Here is an 18,806-nt window from a genome sequence, read left to right as displayed (position 1 = left end):
ACTATTTTTGAGTCATTGTTAATTTTTTTTCATGCCCTTCCTTAAATGCTGAATGAAAACTAAATTTCCAATATCATAATCACAGCTTCCTTTGAAGGAAGTATCTTTAAATGATAAGAAAAAACCTTCTATGAGGAAAAATATACATAAATTCATATAGGAAGCACATGTTTTACTTAAGAGTTGTGTTAATAGATGAATCAAGCTTCAGACAGGAATGCACTCAGTGCAGTAGCATAAACAGCCAGATTTATGTAAATACTCAGAAAACACATAGCAGTATATATTAGAAACCTAATGTTTTAACTGATAAGAGGTAAGTTATAGTGATGATTTCAATGAATCTGTTGTCTGTCCTACAGAAAGAGATTTTGGTAAGGTGTTGATTTGGATTGTTGATCAAGGATTCTAGACTTGACTCATCATTTTCTGTAATGTTTTTATTTTCTTAATCCTATTATAGTCATTTTGTATGCAGAAGAGATGTATAAGTATGTGCTTTATCAACAATAGTTCTGTATGCATCACAGGTGCTTGGTTTTGTTCTTGTATTGCAGACTGCTCTCAATTTGTATTACTTGGCCATCATTGGACATGGTCTTTCAATTGCATCACTTCTGATTTCTCTTGGCATATTCTTTTATTTTAAGTAAGTATATTTAAAATCCTTTACCAAATATCAGTGGTTGCAACAATCCTAATTTCGATACTTTGAAACACCAGCCATCCCAATGAAATTAGATGGAGCAAGAAGGTGAAGAAAGTCAGTATATTCATTTGGCATTGAACATTATATTGTGATAAAATTTTAGGTTTCTGAGAAACCTAAAATCCCAAATCTGCAAACCAAAAACTGTAGAATATATTGAAAATAGAAAATGGGAACATTTTTGTTTGTTTGTTTTGCATTTGGGGGGTGTGTGTGTGTTTTTTAATAATAAGTTACAGTGTGGATATGCCAAGCATCAACCAAACTAAAGAGCAAATGGAAACCAAAATACTGACGACAGATGATAGGTACAGTAACATTCCAAAGTAGGTAGCCACAAAGTACGATAAACTGTAAAGAAAGTAAGGCTAAGAGCTACAGTAGGAATGGGAATAATAAAAATAATCCTCGTTTTTTATTCACCATATTATGTCTGTGACAGTTATATCATATCCACTGACTAATAGTTATTATGTTACCTTCTCAAAAGAAAGTTTGAGCGGTGTATCACCTCTGTCACAACAACTTGTGATATAATGCACAGGTCTTTTAAAATTAGTCTTCTTATTACTTCACATTTTGTGAACTTACTTTTCTTTCCCCTGAAAGACTCTTTAAGAAGTTGATGAGGCTTAGTAGAAAGGTGAAACCAGGAGTGTTACCACATGAGCAGAGCTGAGAGAGACGAGTTGTTATCTCTGCCAAATACTGCACTGCACAGTGTAGGCTTTCTTTGTTAAACTGGCACTAGTTTAATCATGCCTGCATCGTTTTTCATTGGATAATATAGATCTGCTCTACGGTCTTACCTGTTTCTTACCGTTATATCCTACTGTCTCACTCCACCTTTTATTTTTTCCTAACATTTAAATATGAATAGCACATACACCAGCAACTCTAGGGCTAGCTCAGGTTTTGCTCTGGACTTTGATTAGGTAGGGGTAGCAGATATCTGATAAAAAATTATCCTGTTTAGTCACATCTGGCTGAATGTAGTGTTTCTAATTTAGATACGCATTATTTCCCCAGGTTCTGGGACAACATTTCCACAAATCCCCAACAAACCAGAGTGTTTCAACTTTGTAGCCTCTCTTTATGAAATCCAATATTCAAGATGACTTTTCAGCTCTTTCTGACTTCCTTTCATGAGGACAAACCAAAACATTTTTGTTTTTTAATCAATTTATTTGCATATGACCTGTAAAAACAATGCTTACCATTTCCAAATTCACTTTCCCTCCACAAAATCAACATGTGAAGTGGCTCTGAGCCCTTATAAGAAGCTTGATTTTGCATAAAAAAGGGCTATACTGTTGCTATAAATGTCACAAAAAGCGTAACACACTAAATACCTAATGTAACAGGAAAAATGCTGACATAGACTTCTCAGGAGCAAGCAAAAAGATTTGGAATGCAATATGATTTTAAAAGTTCAGAGACAGTAAAGCATGATTTTTCCGTACTATATTATGAAAACCAAGCCAATTTCATCTTGGTTTGTGGCACTTAATGCAAAAGCAGGTGATCTGCTTTGCTACCATAATAACTATGTCATGTTTGTCTAACCCTCCAGGGATTTCTTTCTCCTTCTGGTAGAAGGATCATCTCTCCTCAGAGAACCACATGAAATTAACCCAGACCCACAAACCACGTTTTCTAGACTGTGGTTATGTTGGGATATAAAAGGGAATTAAAAAATTTAAAGGAAGCTAAAGAAAGTCCTCTACAAGTTGTTCTCTTGGGATGTACAGTTCCTCTAAAATATTTTTAGTACCAGAAGGGTATTTAAGGATCTAGATTAATACCAGGTTGTATTATGTATCGGCTGAAGCTTGTATAATTATTCACAGCTTTAACAGGTGGACTTTTTTTTTTTTTTTTGCTATTGTGTGGGGGTGCCTTTGAATTTGTCATGTTTCCAAAACATTTATTCTGTTAGTCGATTGGTAGTTTCCAGATGACATTTGCTGGATTGCTGACCATTAGAATATCTTTAGGTTTGACTAGAAAGGTGGTACTTTTCTCCATAGGAAAAATGACAGTTTCTTTCAAATATCTTCAGCTTTTCAAATATCGACCATTTGGGTTTTGAATTAAATTTTTTTTAAGATTAAAATGTTTTTGTGCATTTTATTTTTTCATTTGAAATTCTGTTTTTTCTTCAGGAAAATTGTCTCATTGGAAATACTTGTCCAGTTTGTGACTTGTGTTCCCCAGTGGATTGGAGTTCTTGGTTGAATAGCATAAAATGGGCTATAAACTTGGAACTCCAATCTTCCTCTCTGAAAATTCATCTATGACACATAAAAGTAACTTCATGCAGTGGCTCTGCTTTCTCATTCTGTTACGTACTCTAGATCATACATGTGTTTATTATAAATCTTCTGTTATAGTAGTTGTATGGTTTTCATAAAGAAAGAAAAACAAGGCAAGAAAAAGCTTGAAAAAAACAGTGAATTCAGAGGAAGGGGAGCTATAATTTGAAAGATGCTTCTCCAACCCAAACAAAACCCAAAACAAACAAACAAAAAAACCCCCACCTGAAATAAAGGAGTTATTGTTGATCAAGCATCATGTCAAATCACATGACAGCACTCACAGAGGATAGCAACACTATGTTTAAAGAGTGGGCAAACAGCTGAATGATAGATTGATAGAGAGATAGGAGGTTCCTAAGTCACTTTAAGTTAATTTCAGCTGAACGGATAATTTCCCTTAGGTGCATATGTGGCTCTCACTGGTTGAATTTTGCAGTATTTGAATACCTTAAAAAATTAGATCTCAAACACGTCTGGGGGCTTTTGAAAACGTTACCTTTTTTCTTTTGGAGAAGTATTGGAGAAATGATTTTTTCCCTAATGCCCAAGACATACAGGAGTCAAAATAGGAAGGAAAAAAGGTAATTTAGCAGAAGGTCTGTTTTCATTTTACTGCACGTGGTTTAATCCAGGGGTAGGTCATTCAAATGTTCTTAGATCATAATTATGAGAATTAAGTGATTAAAGGATATTATGTCATTAAGAAAAACAGTCAGAAAAAGGAATATAGGAAGGGTAACAGAAGAGGGAGGGTGGGGAGGCTTAGGAAAAAATCCTTTTATTACCAAAAGCAGTCTTCGTTTTTAAATGTCATCAGTCTTGCTTTCTTGTTTCTTGTCTGGTGATCCTTTCAATCCTTTTATGCATGGGTGGAGGTGGGTGTGGATGGGTGTGTTTGAATATTCAACAGGAACAGCTGCTGGATGACCCTGAGAGATGGCCCCATTAGCTGTACGTGCTTTTCCTTGCCTGTGCATTGAATCTTAACAATAAGCAGACAGAATTCCAGAGCTCTTCAGGACTTGTTTACACAAAGCCCTTGGCTGGAATCTAGCATTGCCTCTCTTTTCATATATAAACCATATGGGGGGGGGGGGGGGAAGCATATAAAAATACAAAGAACATAAAAAACTGCATATTATAATAATCAAAGCTTTATGCGTTTTGGGCATTAAAACGGAAGACAAAATTTAAGAAAGCCTAATGGAATATACTTTATCACTTAATTCATATCCAAACCTGTGTTCTGTATTTTGGGTACTTTTTCTTTTCTGTTTTCTTCAGGCAAATAACACTTGGCAACCAGAGGTTCACGTAGGGTAGTTCCTTGTGCTGCATGGCAGCACTGGTTTCTAGAGTGGTTTCCTTCCCCCATCTTTAGTGACACGAGCCTTAGAATGCCTCAGGGCTCCCAGGCTTGACTTGCAGAAACTCTGCCTGATTCATGGTATTGCACTGTGCACATCTGAACCTGTTAGCTTACTCCATGTATCTGTGGGGTGCTTCATACGCTCTTCTTGTGATAGTTGCAAAGAATGCAACCAAGAAGTGCAGTCTCCTCTATAGCCAGTCTTTTTTGACTGTCTCTTTTGTTCAGTGGGGTCATTTTGTTTCTTGTTTCATCTGTCAGATTCTCAACAGTTTTCAACATACTCCTCCAGCTTTTGTGACTATTCCATATGTGCATTTCTCTGTTAAAATATAATTCTTCTCCCTCCTGCCCACACAAATTAAAAATGAATCACCAATGTCCGTACTTCATCTTTTCTTCCAGGCATGCTATTTGAAAAGGCTAGAAAACTTGATTTTTTTTTTTTTCCCCCTGGGTGATAGTTTAGACTTGCCCCCTGCTGACCTTGTCAATGTATTTCTGATTTCTTTAACAGTGAAGAGCAGTTGCATGTGTACGTGATAGATTTTGCTCCTCCAGTTAGTAATTTCATTTTGTCAATCAACTGCACTCCATGTTGCTGGCTATAAAATGGAGGTAGGTAGGTGCGGTTATAAAGCACAGACTCTTTACAGCACAGGCTTCAGTAGATGCTTTCTCCGAAGTAACCAGAGAGTGTTTCCTGAGAGTGACTACAGCACCACGGGCTTCATCACTTCTCTTTGCGTGTGGGAGATGTTTCTCTGAGCAATGCTTACCCTGCAAAACCGGGCTCTGTTCCTGACTGCCGGCACTGACGTGCTGTATGACTCTGATCGAGTCAGTTTGCTCATATGTGCTGCGCACCCCCTAACTTAAATCTAAAAGAATCATTTTTACCCAACTTTGTAAATGGATCATCTGCTTTCATAACAAAATGGATGTTACTTGCTTTTTCAGGAATTTGGAGCAATAAGCTTTAATATCCCAGTGATCTGAATCGTTTATATATCCATATAGGCTTTCTATGTTCTTTTGTGTTTGTCTGTAAAGCTGAATTTCTTTGGAAAAACTTGAATGAGAAGCACTCCTGCCTCTTGGAATGGCGCTAAGTTAGACCTGCTTTCTCTAGAATGGCAGATAAACAGAAATGTGCTGTGACTATGTTCATCTTCTACTATTATTTAATATTATTGCACCTCTGTTTAAAAAAAGAAAGCCCTTCCAAAGATATTTTTCTCTTTAATTTTATTGCAAGATTAAAAGCAAACCTTGAAAATTAACACAATTAAATGCAGTTATATATTCCTTTTTGCAATTATATTCTATATACAGTTTATAACTTAGTTATATACAAAAGTCAAGATAAGATTTGAGTTATTTTACTTATTTGGGTATTTCTTTAGCTATAGTATTAAGGAAGAAAAATGGCAAGAATGTGAGTAAAAGAGAATTATCCTCAAAAAATCTTAACAGGTTTGGGTAAATGGAAACGTAGGGTAAGACAGCTTCTTCAAGCTCAGGTATGATAGTTAATTGGGAAATTCTTAAGGTACTAACAAAAAAAAAGGTGTAAGTCTTCTGAAACATGTTATATTATCACTCTTCAAATCTTTTTTAGATAGCCACTACAAAGCAGGTCCTTCACTGGAAACATACTGGAACTGAATGTACTTGCTTTGCCTCCTGTTGGCATTTAAGGGAAGGTGTTACCTTTCACATCATTCTATTAAATTTGGACTGGAGCTGAAGAAAGGGTTGATGTAAGACTTGTTAATAAAATAAAGAGCTCTAGTATTTCAAAATTTGACGTCTCTCCCCAAGTACACACAGTTGTCCCCCTGTGTATTCATTTGTTCTTGTTTCTCTTTTCTAGGAGCTTGAGTTGCCAAAGGATTACCCTGCATAAAAATCTATTTTTCTCTTTTGTTTGCAACTCTGTTGTAACAATAATTTCACTGACTGCAGTTGCCAACAATCAGGAGTTAGTTGCAACTAATCCAGTAAGTGAAAGTATATTTGGCAGCCCTGTTGATTTGTATGTGAAAAACTTCAGCAACGCAGAAGAGTTGAGACATGAATACTTGATGAAATGTTGTATATAGCGAGGTTAAAATGTTCAGGAACGATGTATCCATGTTATGTATTACAACAGATGTCTAACAATGATATGGGCATTTCACATTTGAGGTGTCAAAATATTAAAAACACTCTAAGAGACAGAGCACACTGAACTGCTTCTGAATTTGTACAAATCACTTTTGCACTGAAACAACTGCAAGAAAGTAGCCTATTCTAGATGATGTCAGTGAGGTTATGACAGTTGAATTCACCAAGGAAGGGCAGTAAAAACAGCTTTGGGGTGCATTTTGGATGTCAGCTACTTTCCTATGGCTTTAACTTTGTCATCTTCAGTTGAAATAAGAGAATTAATTTTTTTTGTGAAGGGAGATAAAGCTGACCCTTTTATTCCAAAAGTAAAAAGCAAAATAAAAAAGCCGGTGATTCGGGGCTGATTTTTCTCTCTCTCATTTCCTGATAATACTGGGGTAAGTGTGAATCAGTAGCCTCTCCCAAAAGGCTAGGAGTTATAGCAACAGAAGAGCCTGAAAATGAAATACATAAACAAACAAATCCCTAACTGTGGCTTTATTTTTATTTAGACCTGGAAGATAAATTTAAATTCTGTGAAAGTTAGGGCAAAACTCCAGAAGCTGAATCAAGTAAAAAGATAAATTCTCTTTCTCCTGTAAAAGCTCATCAAAGTGCTGGAAAATAGGCTTGAGATAGCTGGTAATAATCATCATCAAGTGAGTTAGGTAGCAAAATATGGTAAAACAACACTGATTTTTGGTTTGTTTTAAGCTAATTGCCAGAAATAGATCAATCAAACATACAGCAATTTCAGAAGGAGAAAAAAAAAAGGATCTGCTATGTCCAAATCTGGAAGTTACCTATTGCTCCTTTTTCACAACCTCACATTTTAGTCTGCACAGTAAGTTATATCATAACATTTCAATTGAAGAATATCTTTTGAATGAAGCTAAATACAAATATATGCCAACAAGAGAGCTTCCTTCCAGAACCTACTGTGCAAGTTCTCAACTGGCCCTGAGTGCAGCTATGACTAGGTTAAAATTGGAAGTATCGTAAGCATTTTAAAAACATAAATCGTTCTCTGGAGTAGTTATATGTTGTGATTGGTAAAACCAAGAGGGGATTACCCTCGCTAAAGTACATTTCCTTGTGCAGTTACCATCAGATAATTTAAGGATTCCCTATTGATTGGAATGGTCAAATGTGGCAATGTTTGCAATAAGGGAAAATATCATTAGAGCCTTCTGCCATCATGCTTGAGGATCTCGAGGACCTCATGTTTGAATAATAAAGATATAGACTCAGTTACCAACTTTTTTGTCACCATGAAGTATGGAATTGTAATTCCTGAAAATTCTATTAAAAAAAGAAAATATGTAATTGTAGTGAAAACCAGAATAAACATTAACGTTTGACTCGATCAGTATTTTTTTCCATTTTGCAAATAAAGCTCTGAGATTTTTGCAACTTAAAAATTTATATTGTACTCGCTTTTTTCTACAGGTTAGTTGCAAAGTATCACAGTTCATCTACCTGTACCTAATGGGTTGCAACTACTTTTGGATGCTGTGTGAAGGCATTTACCTGCATACTCTCATTGTGGTGGCTGTTTTTGCTGAGAAACAACACTTGATGTGGTATTACCTTCTTGGCTGGGGTATGCAATTTCACGTTCTGTATTTTCAGGCTAATGCAATCTCTTACTCCTTTTCATGAGAATTTGAACATCTGTCCCTTTGCTTCTCTGAGCGGGTAGCTTTGAACAACGATGACACACCCCTCTTCTTTGTCTGTAGTGTTTTAACAGGCTTAGAAATGTTAACATAGGAAGTTGTATGTACCTCTATCTTTGCTGAAAGAGAGATTATGCATTTCTGGAGTCAGGAAGTGACTCCTCCTTTGTATAGAGAAAATAGTCTCCTATTATAAAAAAGACATTAAGAAGTAATTATTCATTGTTCCTCATCTTGAAGATGTTTATTCAGGAATGAATGTTTGTTTTCAGAGAAGTCTCGCCATGTCTAGGGTGGAGGGTCAGCACGGAGTCAGAGATGGCCAAGGATTTATTTTTCCAGCAGTTCCATTTGACCTGTATTGTTCACTAAGCAAATACAGAATAGCCATAGCTGAAGGCCTCAAGTGATATCAGTATCAAAACTAACGAGCCCAACCTGGTCATTTCAGATAATGCACAAGAGCATGTTCACAAAGTGCAAGTGAGGACTTTCTCCTCAGCTTCAGTGTATTGGCCCATTCAGCTATAACATGACTTGGTACCTGGGTCGCTAGCTGTCCCACTACAGACACAACTGAGATGTGGTTAAAAGATCATAGGTGCTCGGTAGTTTCTGAAAATTAGGTACCACCAGGGTGTCAGGGACCCCAGATAACTATTTGTTTGTTTGTTTTTAAATTTTGAATTCAGCCTGATTTCCGGAGTCTGTTTTCAAATGGTTTTTTTGCAAGTGACCTTGTTTTCTGAATACCCAGCAAGTATCAGTGAGGACATAATCAACATTGATAATCATACTGTTAAAGCTATGATCGTATTATACAATTACCTTTCTAATGTTACTTACCTATTTAGCTTTATTGCAGATTGCAGTCTGAAAAACATCTGTGTTAATGAAAATTGATTGTTACATTCTAAAAAGTTATAACTTGATTTGCCTTTTCTTTCTGTGTGTTAGTATGGATTTCCTGGTAAAACAATGGCAATAAGGTTTCATACGCGCCTCTGAAAGAAATCTGACAAAATAGAAACGGAATTGGTCCCTGTTTCTTTATTCGCTCTGCAGGTGTATAGTTTGGAAGAGGTGAAAATAGAGAAGATTGCTGCAAAAGATGCAGGTTTACTTAGTTATTAGCCAGGTTTATATATGAAGAAAACATTGTTTTTTTCTTCACAGGTTTTCCACTGATCCCTGCCTGCATACATGCCGTTGCTAGAAGTTTGTATTATAACGACAAGTAAGTAGCATCTCAACTTGCTGTGCAAAACTGTTATGTTTTCTTTAAGGAAAAAAAAAAAGAATACAACAGATAATAAAATGCCAATTTTTTTTTTCTTTCCCTGTTTGTTTTCTCTAGTTGTTGGATCAGCTCTGATACTCATCTGCTGTACATCATCCATGGCCCTATTTGTGCCGCTCTGTTGGTAGGCATTTTTCAGATGATAATTGCTTTTCTTGTTTGTTTTCTGGCTGTTCTTCATGGGCTTATAAAGTTGGTAAGAGCCTAAAGCCAACATTTAGAGGTCACTGTCATTTGCAGGACTCTCACTTAACCCAGTAGGTGCCTTAGACATACCAGATACACAAGTCGGCCTTATTAAGGAGCTGTACCCCTGGTCCTTTGAGAAACTCAGGTTTTGCAATGTTGATTATCATTCCACTTAAATGCTAGTGACAAGGAAGGACTAAATATTACCTGGAGTACTGGAGGGCCATGTTCAAATCCTTCCTTTAGCTGAGAATGCTTTCTCACTGCCCAGGCCATTTGGCAGGTTGACCCTATACGAGCATCATTGTGTCACTGTGCTAATGTGGCCAAACAGCTACCAGACTGGACCTCACTGAGGTTCAGAAAGAGGACTCTTGAATGTCAGGACTGACTGTGGGTGGGAATACGGGATGGAGAGAAACTAGAGCAGGCCCTTGGGAAAGAACCAGTGAAAATAGTTCTGCAAGAATCTGTGACTGCCCCTGTTCTGATACTAATCTAGCAATGTGTGCTTTGGCCACCGGGGTATTGCAACTCCTCTGCTTCATTAGTCCTCATGAACTCTTAGAGCGCAGTGTTCTGTCTTACACTCCAAGTTAATGCCAGCTCTATTACATGCATGTTTGCTACTGAAGACATTAAACTCTAGGTAAGTAACTGAAGACTCCCCTGTATAAAAATCAGTGTTGTACTTCAATTTTTCTAGGACTGATTTAACCTATGAAATTTAGTCAATAGGTTATTGCTAAATAGAAAGAGGTGGATAATAAAAGAAAATACTAGTATGTACCTACTTATACAACTGTCTACATATTTTATATCCATGAATGCATAACGCAGAGAATGCTGCGGTGTAGAGGCATTCTATATGTGACCAGAATTAGCTGCTGACTATTACAGTCATCTCTCTTATTGTAACAGAAACTTCAAACTGATCTGGCAAAGGTATTGTATACATGTCTACTGACTTTTCTTATGGCTTTTCAGTTCATGCAAGGAAATTCATTAAGAATGAAAACATTAAGTAACTTTTTGGAAATAATTTCAGTTTCTGATCTACGTGAATTTCTTCTTCTGTTAAACTGTTTGCAGAGGGCATTCTGTGTGTAGAGAATTCTCTCTGAAGACTGTTGTATAAATCCTGTGGTTCTTGTGACTCCCATTTTCATCCACAGTGAAATTAGCTGGTGAACTTCTATTTTGAAGATTGTGTTGATACCATGACACACCTGAGGTCCTCTGCATGGGAAGCCAGAGGCAGTCCCCATGAAATTACTGAGATCCATGGCCCTTGGGGTGTGAATTATTACTGATAATCCCTTGTTCTGTTAGTCAGGTCTGCCATGTATGTTCATGTTAAGACACTTCTACTAGTGCTCTAATCTGTAAACTTAAAACGAATTCTAAATCCTTTCAACTTTTCTTCTCTTTAATTTACGCAGAAGGTGGAATCCTGTTTTCACAGAAAGGGATAGGGGTTTTTTGCTCACTTCAGTGGTGCTGTACTTCACCCAGAAAATGTATGCTATTCTGCATTGCCTTGTTGGCTCTTACTTCCTTTCCCCAGGTGTCTCTTCACAGATATATCACTTAAGTAAAGCTCTTTAAAGCTGAAATATAATTCGTATTAGTCAGAGCTTGCTTAAATAACAACAGAAAAATTTGTTTAAAAGTTATGAGACTATACCATCTTCCATGAAATGACCTCATTTTAGGATGAAGGATCATTTTCTCCTTCCCAGCAGTGGCCTCCACAAAGTCACGCTGAAAACAGTGGTCAGACTCCTACTGGTCTCAAATGTACTGGATCAGTCCCAAACTGTCAAGTCTTCTTTCCATTGAAGGCAACGCTAAGAATGTCCTTTGATTTTACTGGAGGCATAATAATCGCTTCTGTGGGGTTGGTTTGGGCAGAATCTTTGTCCATTCTCTTTGTAATTTACAAATACGTATACTTTTGATATTCCTATATTTTTCACCAAGTTTAAACACAACTACACATCTTGCCTGTGATGTGAAAGTACCTTAAAGGAGTTGCTTTCCTTTCTGGTAACAAAAAAATGCAATATGTCAATTCAGAAAAGACAAGCCAGGGATAAAGACATTAGATGAAATACATGTGTTTAGGCTTTGTGAACAGAACCCTCATTTGCCTAAGCAGCTTGCTTGCCAAATACAACTTTCACACTTTACTAAGCATGACCTGCTTTAGTAGACATTTAAGCAACAATATTAAGCTGCAAATTAGATAACAAGGGAGAAGACACTGTTTCTACTTGCAGGAGCAAGATGTCAAAGAACATGAAAAGAACTGTCAAGTGGGTGCCAGGGAGAATTGGCAGAAGCCAATGGGCATTTAACTCATGTACATCACTGCAAATCCTACAGTTACATAAAGTTAACAATAACGCTGCTTTTACGGTCCCTGTTTTACATAACTGTGGTCAGATCCCTGCCAAAGAAACTGGAAATGGGAGAAGACATAGGTTGCATTTTGATTGGAATTGTCTTCAGTTGACCATTTAATTACAACTGTTTGCCTAAGCAACCACAATTAAAGAAATAGTGTGGGAATGAAACAGTAGAGGGTGATGTTAGTTTTTACACTAGACAAATATTGATCAAAATGGAGGGGGGGGTGAAAAAGCAATGGATTTGAACTTTAGTGAAAGCAGTATTGATTTCAGTGTAGATTTCAGATGTGCTAGTGCACTAGTGATGTAGTTTGCATTGGTGCCACTGAAAGAGTAGATTTTGATTTAGTTATGCCATTATTTATATAAATAATACTACAGGGATGTTTATTTTGCCATATAATAATGTTATGTATTGGTGTCTTAGACTGACAGCCTTTTATAGATGCAAATTCTTTTAGCAGAAGAAGTAAGCGTGCTCAGTGAACATGTACTAGAAGGAAGTTCAGGAGCTCCTAGCTTTGTCACTGACCCATTTAATGCCTTTAAGCTGGACTCAGTACAAGACTTAGGAGTTTAGAAGTTGAATGCTTAGCATTCATATACCCAGCCTTGGAAATGTCCACAGGCCAGGTATAAAACTTGTCTTCATGAGCACATACAGGTGTTCTGCCCAAGCAAGCTAGGCTCAAGCAGGCTAAGATCTGAAGCTGCATAACTGTATTAAAAGCCAAGCAATGGCTACCAGCTAGTATCTAAGAATATCTGAGCTTCTTGAGCTGAGAATGGTCTGTTTATATCATCCTAAGAAGGAGTTTAAACAGAATTTAAACCTACATGCTAATAAAGATTACCATGCTGCTTAGCACAAACTCAACATGGAGAGAAGTAGAAATAGCAGGGACCTGAGGAAAGTTTAATTCAAGAACTGCAGCACCTATTGACTTATAAGCTCAGCTAAGTTCACAGCCACTCTTAAGGCAGAACCTAAATTCTACTAAGTTCCCATTATAGGCACAAACATTTCTTTTTATCTAGGATTGCCTTCTCTGCCTTTGTTTCCATTTTTGTTCGTTTGCCCGGTTCAATTTTCAGGTCACTGTGGAGCTGCTGGTATTTTACTATGTGTTCATACTGCAGCTAGCACAACAGGACTCCTTTGGTGTTTTCCAAACCATCACAGTCAATTTGATGATAATATATATGCGAGTAGTTCCACTGGCCTCCTTTTGCTTAAATGTAAAAATCTACTCGCTACCTTGCTAAAATAAAGACCTGTTTTCATCACTTTAATTAAGAATTCAGTTCATCCTGATCTCACTGTTTTGTGACAGAAGAGATATTCATCAAAAATTAGTGCTGCATATTTTACTGACACTCATACTGTTCTCAATTCTGTCCTCTGCTTTGCCTCGTTCATCTTTTCTGTTTGCCCTAGTATCTATTTGCAAACTCTTTGCATGCTTATTTTTGTGCTTTTTGCTTTTGGTGGGTAAGGGGAACAATTAGAAAAATTCTGTGCATCTCACTGTGTTGTAAACAAAATAGTTTGCTGGGTGGTATTTTACTCCTGGCTGTTGCAACTTTCATCTTCAGTTAGCATTCAAGGATAGTATTATAGGAATTGGCCGTGCTACCAAAACACGAGAGAGCTGAAAACTCTGTGTTTGAGACACATTTAGAAATGGAGGAAGGTCTTATTGTCTATGTGTACTATAGGAAGTTGGATGAGGATCGTGGGCTGCATAAAATCTAAATAAATCCCTTGAGAAAGAATCAGACCTCGGTTGCTTAAACAAAGCTTAAAGATAGCTGGAGACTTCCAAGAGAAATTCATGCAGTAGTTTCCGATGTAAAACAATTTCCTGTTAAAATTATTTAAATAGCATGTAAGTAGAATATAAATAACATCACATCTCTGTCAAGGGCCATGTTGCCATAACAATACACAGCTGTTTATTGTGAAAACCTTAACTGACATGAAAGAATTCTGCCGGGGTTGTGGGGGACATGGTGACACACATGGTCTGAAATGGATTCCATGTTTGCACTTGTCCTACAGCAAGACAGAGGCCTCCTCCTAGACCAGGAATTCCTAGTCTTTTTAGAAGGGAGTTGTCTGTCTGCTGGCTTCTTCCCCCGCCCCGCCCTTTTGTCTCTAGATTGTCTGTCCTTGCCAACAACTATTATCTGGAAGAAGAGATAGGACCAGACTCTAGGTCTCTCCCTTCCATAGTGGGTCCCCTAAGCAGCATTGTCTTGCCTCGGTGCCCTTGGGCAAGGCGATGGGACTGGCTGAGCTCTCAAGGTCTCTTCCAGCTGTAGTTTCTATAAGGGGCTGCCGTTATTGCACGATAGATGAAAATATGGTGTAATCATCCCTAACGTTGCTGTTGTGCTGGTTACTAACATCCTTAGGCTGGTGTGTGTGTGTATACACATACACATACGTGTGTGTGTATTAGTTTTGTAGTTGCTTATGAGTGCTCACATGTTGAAAGACGTAGTCTGCATAGTTGTGATTTCAGTTTGGGATTTTTTTTGTCAAACTGAATGAACAGATATACACCACTGTTAACGAGAAAAGCCTTAATAGCTATAGAAATAATCAAGTTCAGTAGTGCATGAGAATGATGTAGAGCATCATCTCAGTGCTTGCCCCATTTGCAGTTCTGCTGAATGATTCAAAAATCCAACCATTAGCCACTGTGAGAATGTTAAATCTGCTGTTTGTCTACAGGAGTATACAGTTCCTCGTAGCAGCATTTTGCCTGCAATTTTATTTCATTTTATTTCTTTTTTTTTTAAAAATCTGACTTTTTCTTCTCTATAAATTTGTCAAATTCATATTTGAAAAATAAAGTAGCAGCTTTTTGAAGAACCGTATTTAAATACAAAGAGGGAGAGTGTGTCATCCTCTTTCTTGACCAACCTAAAAAGACAAAATCATTTTAAAAAACCTAATCATTCACCTGTGTGCTGTTATTGTGATAGCAGAGAGAAAGGTGCATGGATTGTTAGCACTGGAAGACTGACGGTTATCTGGGTGGATACTTGCTTAAAAAGTTAGAGGAATGGATGTGGATATTAGATGTTACAGCCACATCTTAGTTACTTGAAGGTGTTTTCAAAGAGTTTTAACTCATGTTTATTGTACAATCACAACGCTATCCATGTAGTATGAGTTTTCTTGAGTTTCTGGTTTTTAGTATCACAAAACAGCATGTGGGATTCTTTTTCAGACTATCTTCAGTGTCATTTTCTTTTCTGACAGGTGAATCTTTTCTTCCTGCTAAATATCGTTCGTGTTCTCATAACCAAGCTGAAAGACACCCACAAGGCAGAATCCAACCTGTACATGAAAGCAGTGAGAGCTACCCTGATTCTTGTTCCGCTACTTGGCATTGAATTTGTGCTGTTTCCATGGCGACCAGAAGGCCGGATTGCTGAGGAAGTGTATGACTATGTGATGCACATCCTTATGCACTACCAGGTAGGAAGCATTACACAGTTTTTGCTCACTTGAGCTAGACAGCAGTTGGCATGTGAAGCAAATAAAAGATAAATGATCGTGTTATTTCATTTTTAAAGACCTTCATGCAATATTCTTATAAATTACTTTAACTTTCTCATTATGCTGAATTTTCATTTCTTAAAGGAAAGAAACATCATGGTAAATAGCTGGCCCGATACTTCTTAGTAATGTATTTTTAGAAATAATTCACCAAGTTTAGATTTGTACTACATTTTCTTTGCTATCTATATCTGAATTTTATCAGGAACTTCTAATTATCTCAAACCTGGAAAAATCCATATGCATGTGAAATAAAGCAGAATCTTTTTATTTGTATTTTACAGGGTCTACTGGTGGCTACAATTTTCTGCTTCTTTAATGGAGAGGTAGAGTAACAGTTTTTAATATATTTATAATACTTTTCCTATTTTATATATTTTTATTTTGTTTCAACAATTAAAGAGATGGTAATTTTTAAATAATTTTAAAAAAATTTCTAAATCTAAATTTGTGAGGTAAAAACTAATTAAAAAAAATAATAATCTGGCTGCCAAGAGCAGAGCTTGGGAAAGACTATGCCATCATTTGTGGTATCATTAAGTTCTTTAGGACCGACCCTTTTGTGCTGAGCAATATACATGTCCCTTGATTATATACGGAATTGAAGACACTTGTCGCTTTGATATAAATTCTCAATAAATATCATATAGAAGTAAAATGTAATTCAATATCCCGAAGATATATTTGTCTATGTTAGAAGCTGTATAGCATCTGTTATCCTGGAGAATCACTGTATTTGGTCTCTGTGCAGCAGGACTAGAGCATATGGCATACATGTTGCTGTGCTGGGGTACTGTTGTGTTATGACAGCTTTTGGGAAAAATTTAGGCTGAAGTTTGGAAAACTCTTTTTTAGCACAGCTGAAAAATATCATTCCAGAAATCAGAACTTAATAGTGTATTGTGCTTGGGTCAGAAATTTGTGCTGAATAAGAAGTGCACGTTTAAGAAACCATCATCAATCAATTCCAAAAACAAACTTCTTTATTCTTAAGTTAGAAGATTTCAGGATTTCAGTAATATATAGTACTTATTCCGTTGAAGCTAACAAGCTTTGCTGTTACCTTGAATAGATCAAGGTCCAGTAAGTCTGGAGCGCACACAGTGACTTTCATCTAGAAACTCTGGCCCCCAAGCTGTACTTGAGAGTACACTTACAGGGCCTTACAGTGTCCGAGATCAAAGGGGTAGAAAGGCTAAAAAATATATATGCAAAATTGTTAATATGGCTCTTGCTTGCAAACACCTCCCCCCGCCCCCCCAGAAAACACCAACAAATGAACAAAAACACCCCACCAAAAAACTAACTGGTACTTTTCCAACACTTTGGCAGAGGAACAATTACAATCCTACACATCTGTTTGTTCTACATTTAGTGCAGTTGCAGTATATGGCTGTAAGCAGATGTGTGGGAGTAACCAGATGTTTTCATGTGACTGAACCCTTAGTTTCTTTTATCAGATGTTATAAAATTGTATCAGTGTGCTTATATAATATTATTGGACAGTAATACATACTTACCAGTAAATATTTGGCTAATACTAGAATTGATTCATGCAGATCGCCTTTCCTTCTCTTTCCAAGTCCGAAGCTGACTGAATTGCAATGAAACTTCCATGGGGTTTCAAGGTTTATTTTTATTCCCCCCAGAAATGTATGTGTCTCAATGATTGGTTTTTTTTTTTCCTGCCAAGGAGGTAGAAAAGATGAAGAGAGGCTTTCTCACAGTTTAGTGGGCATGGGGCAGTGGTTTTGATCTGGTTTTAAGATAAAGTAGATCCAGTTTCAAGTCCCTGCTTATATATTTGATTCAAAGCAGAACACATCATTAAGCGTCCTGGATCTGATCTGATCACTTGCCCACACTCGGTATTGATTATTTCACACACTCTTTCCCTTCTAAATTTTATAGTTCAGAATGCCTTCTAAAAACAGGTATTTGGAAAAAATCAAACAGAGAGTTTGTCCTGCTCCAGTGCAAAATGGTGTGGGGGGGACACCTTGAAATCTCTGCAGTTTCTATGAAACAACATTGTCCGTTGCTCAGTTCTGCCTTTTAATCCTTGTGGATCTTCTGAGGCTACTTGATTACTTAAACAAGTCAAAACTCTAATTTTAAAATATGATATAATCAGTAAGAATTGTATCTGTTAATATTCCATTGTTACAAACTCATATTTTTGCATGCTCCCTTTTGCTGTGTAAGAAAAGCAAACCCGAGTCATCCCACTAATTCAGTATCCTGAATTCACCATGGGCTGATCAGTGGTAAAAGATGAGCTTTTCCACAACTCCTACAAATGGTAACAGATTAATCACTTCTTGAACACCTACCGGTGGGATAATGTTAAAAGGGTGATTTAGCCATTTTAACATTAATTAATTTCGGCATTTAATTTTTAGACCGTGCGCCTTGACTTTGTCAGTTAAATGTACGTGTCTGTATTTGCTGTCTGTAGAGTGGAGATTTATGCTTTTTAAAGCAGTTTTGGGTTCAGTGCTTCAATGACCACTATTCACTTTTTTTTTTTTAATTACAACTTGTTCAAGGGATTTGTGGCTTTTAAACAACTGTATCAGTAAGGAAATCCATGGGGAAGAATGACGGTGTAGTTAGGAAAAAATGTCTGCACAGAAAAAAAAAGTGTTTCCTTTGGCTACTAAAAGATTCTGCTCCAGGCATGCGAGCCTGCAGGCACACGTGTGTTCTGTTGCCATTATAGTCTGTTGCTGTCATAACAACGCCTGAACAAAGCCTGCAACTGCGGCTTACCTGTTGTGTACGAGATGCTTATCATCACCTGTCACAGCAACACCTCATTAGAGACTGTACAAAAGGATGGGCATCAGAGAGTGGTGTTAATGCTTGTCTGCAGCAAGTCTGTGGTTTAAAGGTGAATACTGGTATTAGAATCAACACTGAAAATGGGGCAAAGCTTTTCCAGTGGGATATTAGCAATTAAAAATGCTAAAAGCACTACTTTCTTTCTGTCTAATCTTAGCATTTCCCAACTGCTACTGTACCGTTTAATGTTTTCTATACCAAATATCAGGAGCCAAACAGGAGTTGTTCAAGTGTTGGTTTGCAGGCCACCTCTGGTGAA

General features: G+C 37.1%; 1 protein-coding gene across 4 annotated transcripts in view; it reads left to right on the top strand.

The window, feature by feature from the left end:
- Positions 1-18,806, top strand: part of CALCRL (calcitonin receptor like receptor) — a 69,399-nt gene that overhangs the window by 42,925 nt on the left and 7,668 nt on the right. For all 4 annotated transcript variants that reach the window (XM_076342177.1, XM_076342178.1, XM_076342175.1 and 1 more), the window contains 7 exons: positions 558-649; positions 6,273-6,399; positions 7,997-8,150; positions 9,403-9,463; positions 9,584-9,650; positions 15,404-15,622; positions 15,988-16,029. In XM_076342177.1, the coding sequence (XP_076198292.1) occupies positions 558-649; positions 6,273-6,399; positions 7,997-8,150; positions 9,403-9,463; positions 9,584-9,650; positions 15,404-15,622; positions 15,988-16,029 (762 nt within the window). The remainder of the gene's footprint in view (positions 1-557; positions 650-6,272; positions 6,400-7,996; positions 8,151-9,402; positions 9,464-9,583; positions 9,651-15,403; positions 15,623-15,987; positions 16,030-18,806) is intronic.

The sequence above is a fragment of the Aptenodytes patagonicus genome, chromosome 6, assembly GCF_965638725.1.
Source record: "Aptenodytes patagonicus chromosome 6, bAptPat1.pri.cur, whole genome shotgun sequence".
In the NCBI taxonomy this organism is placed as follows: Eukaryota; Metazoa; Chordata; class Aves; order Sphenisciformes; family Spheniscidae; genus Aptenodytes; species Aptenodytes patagonicus.
This window is presented reverse-complemented; position numbering and strand designations above follow the sequence as displayed.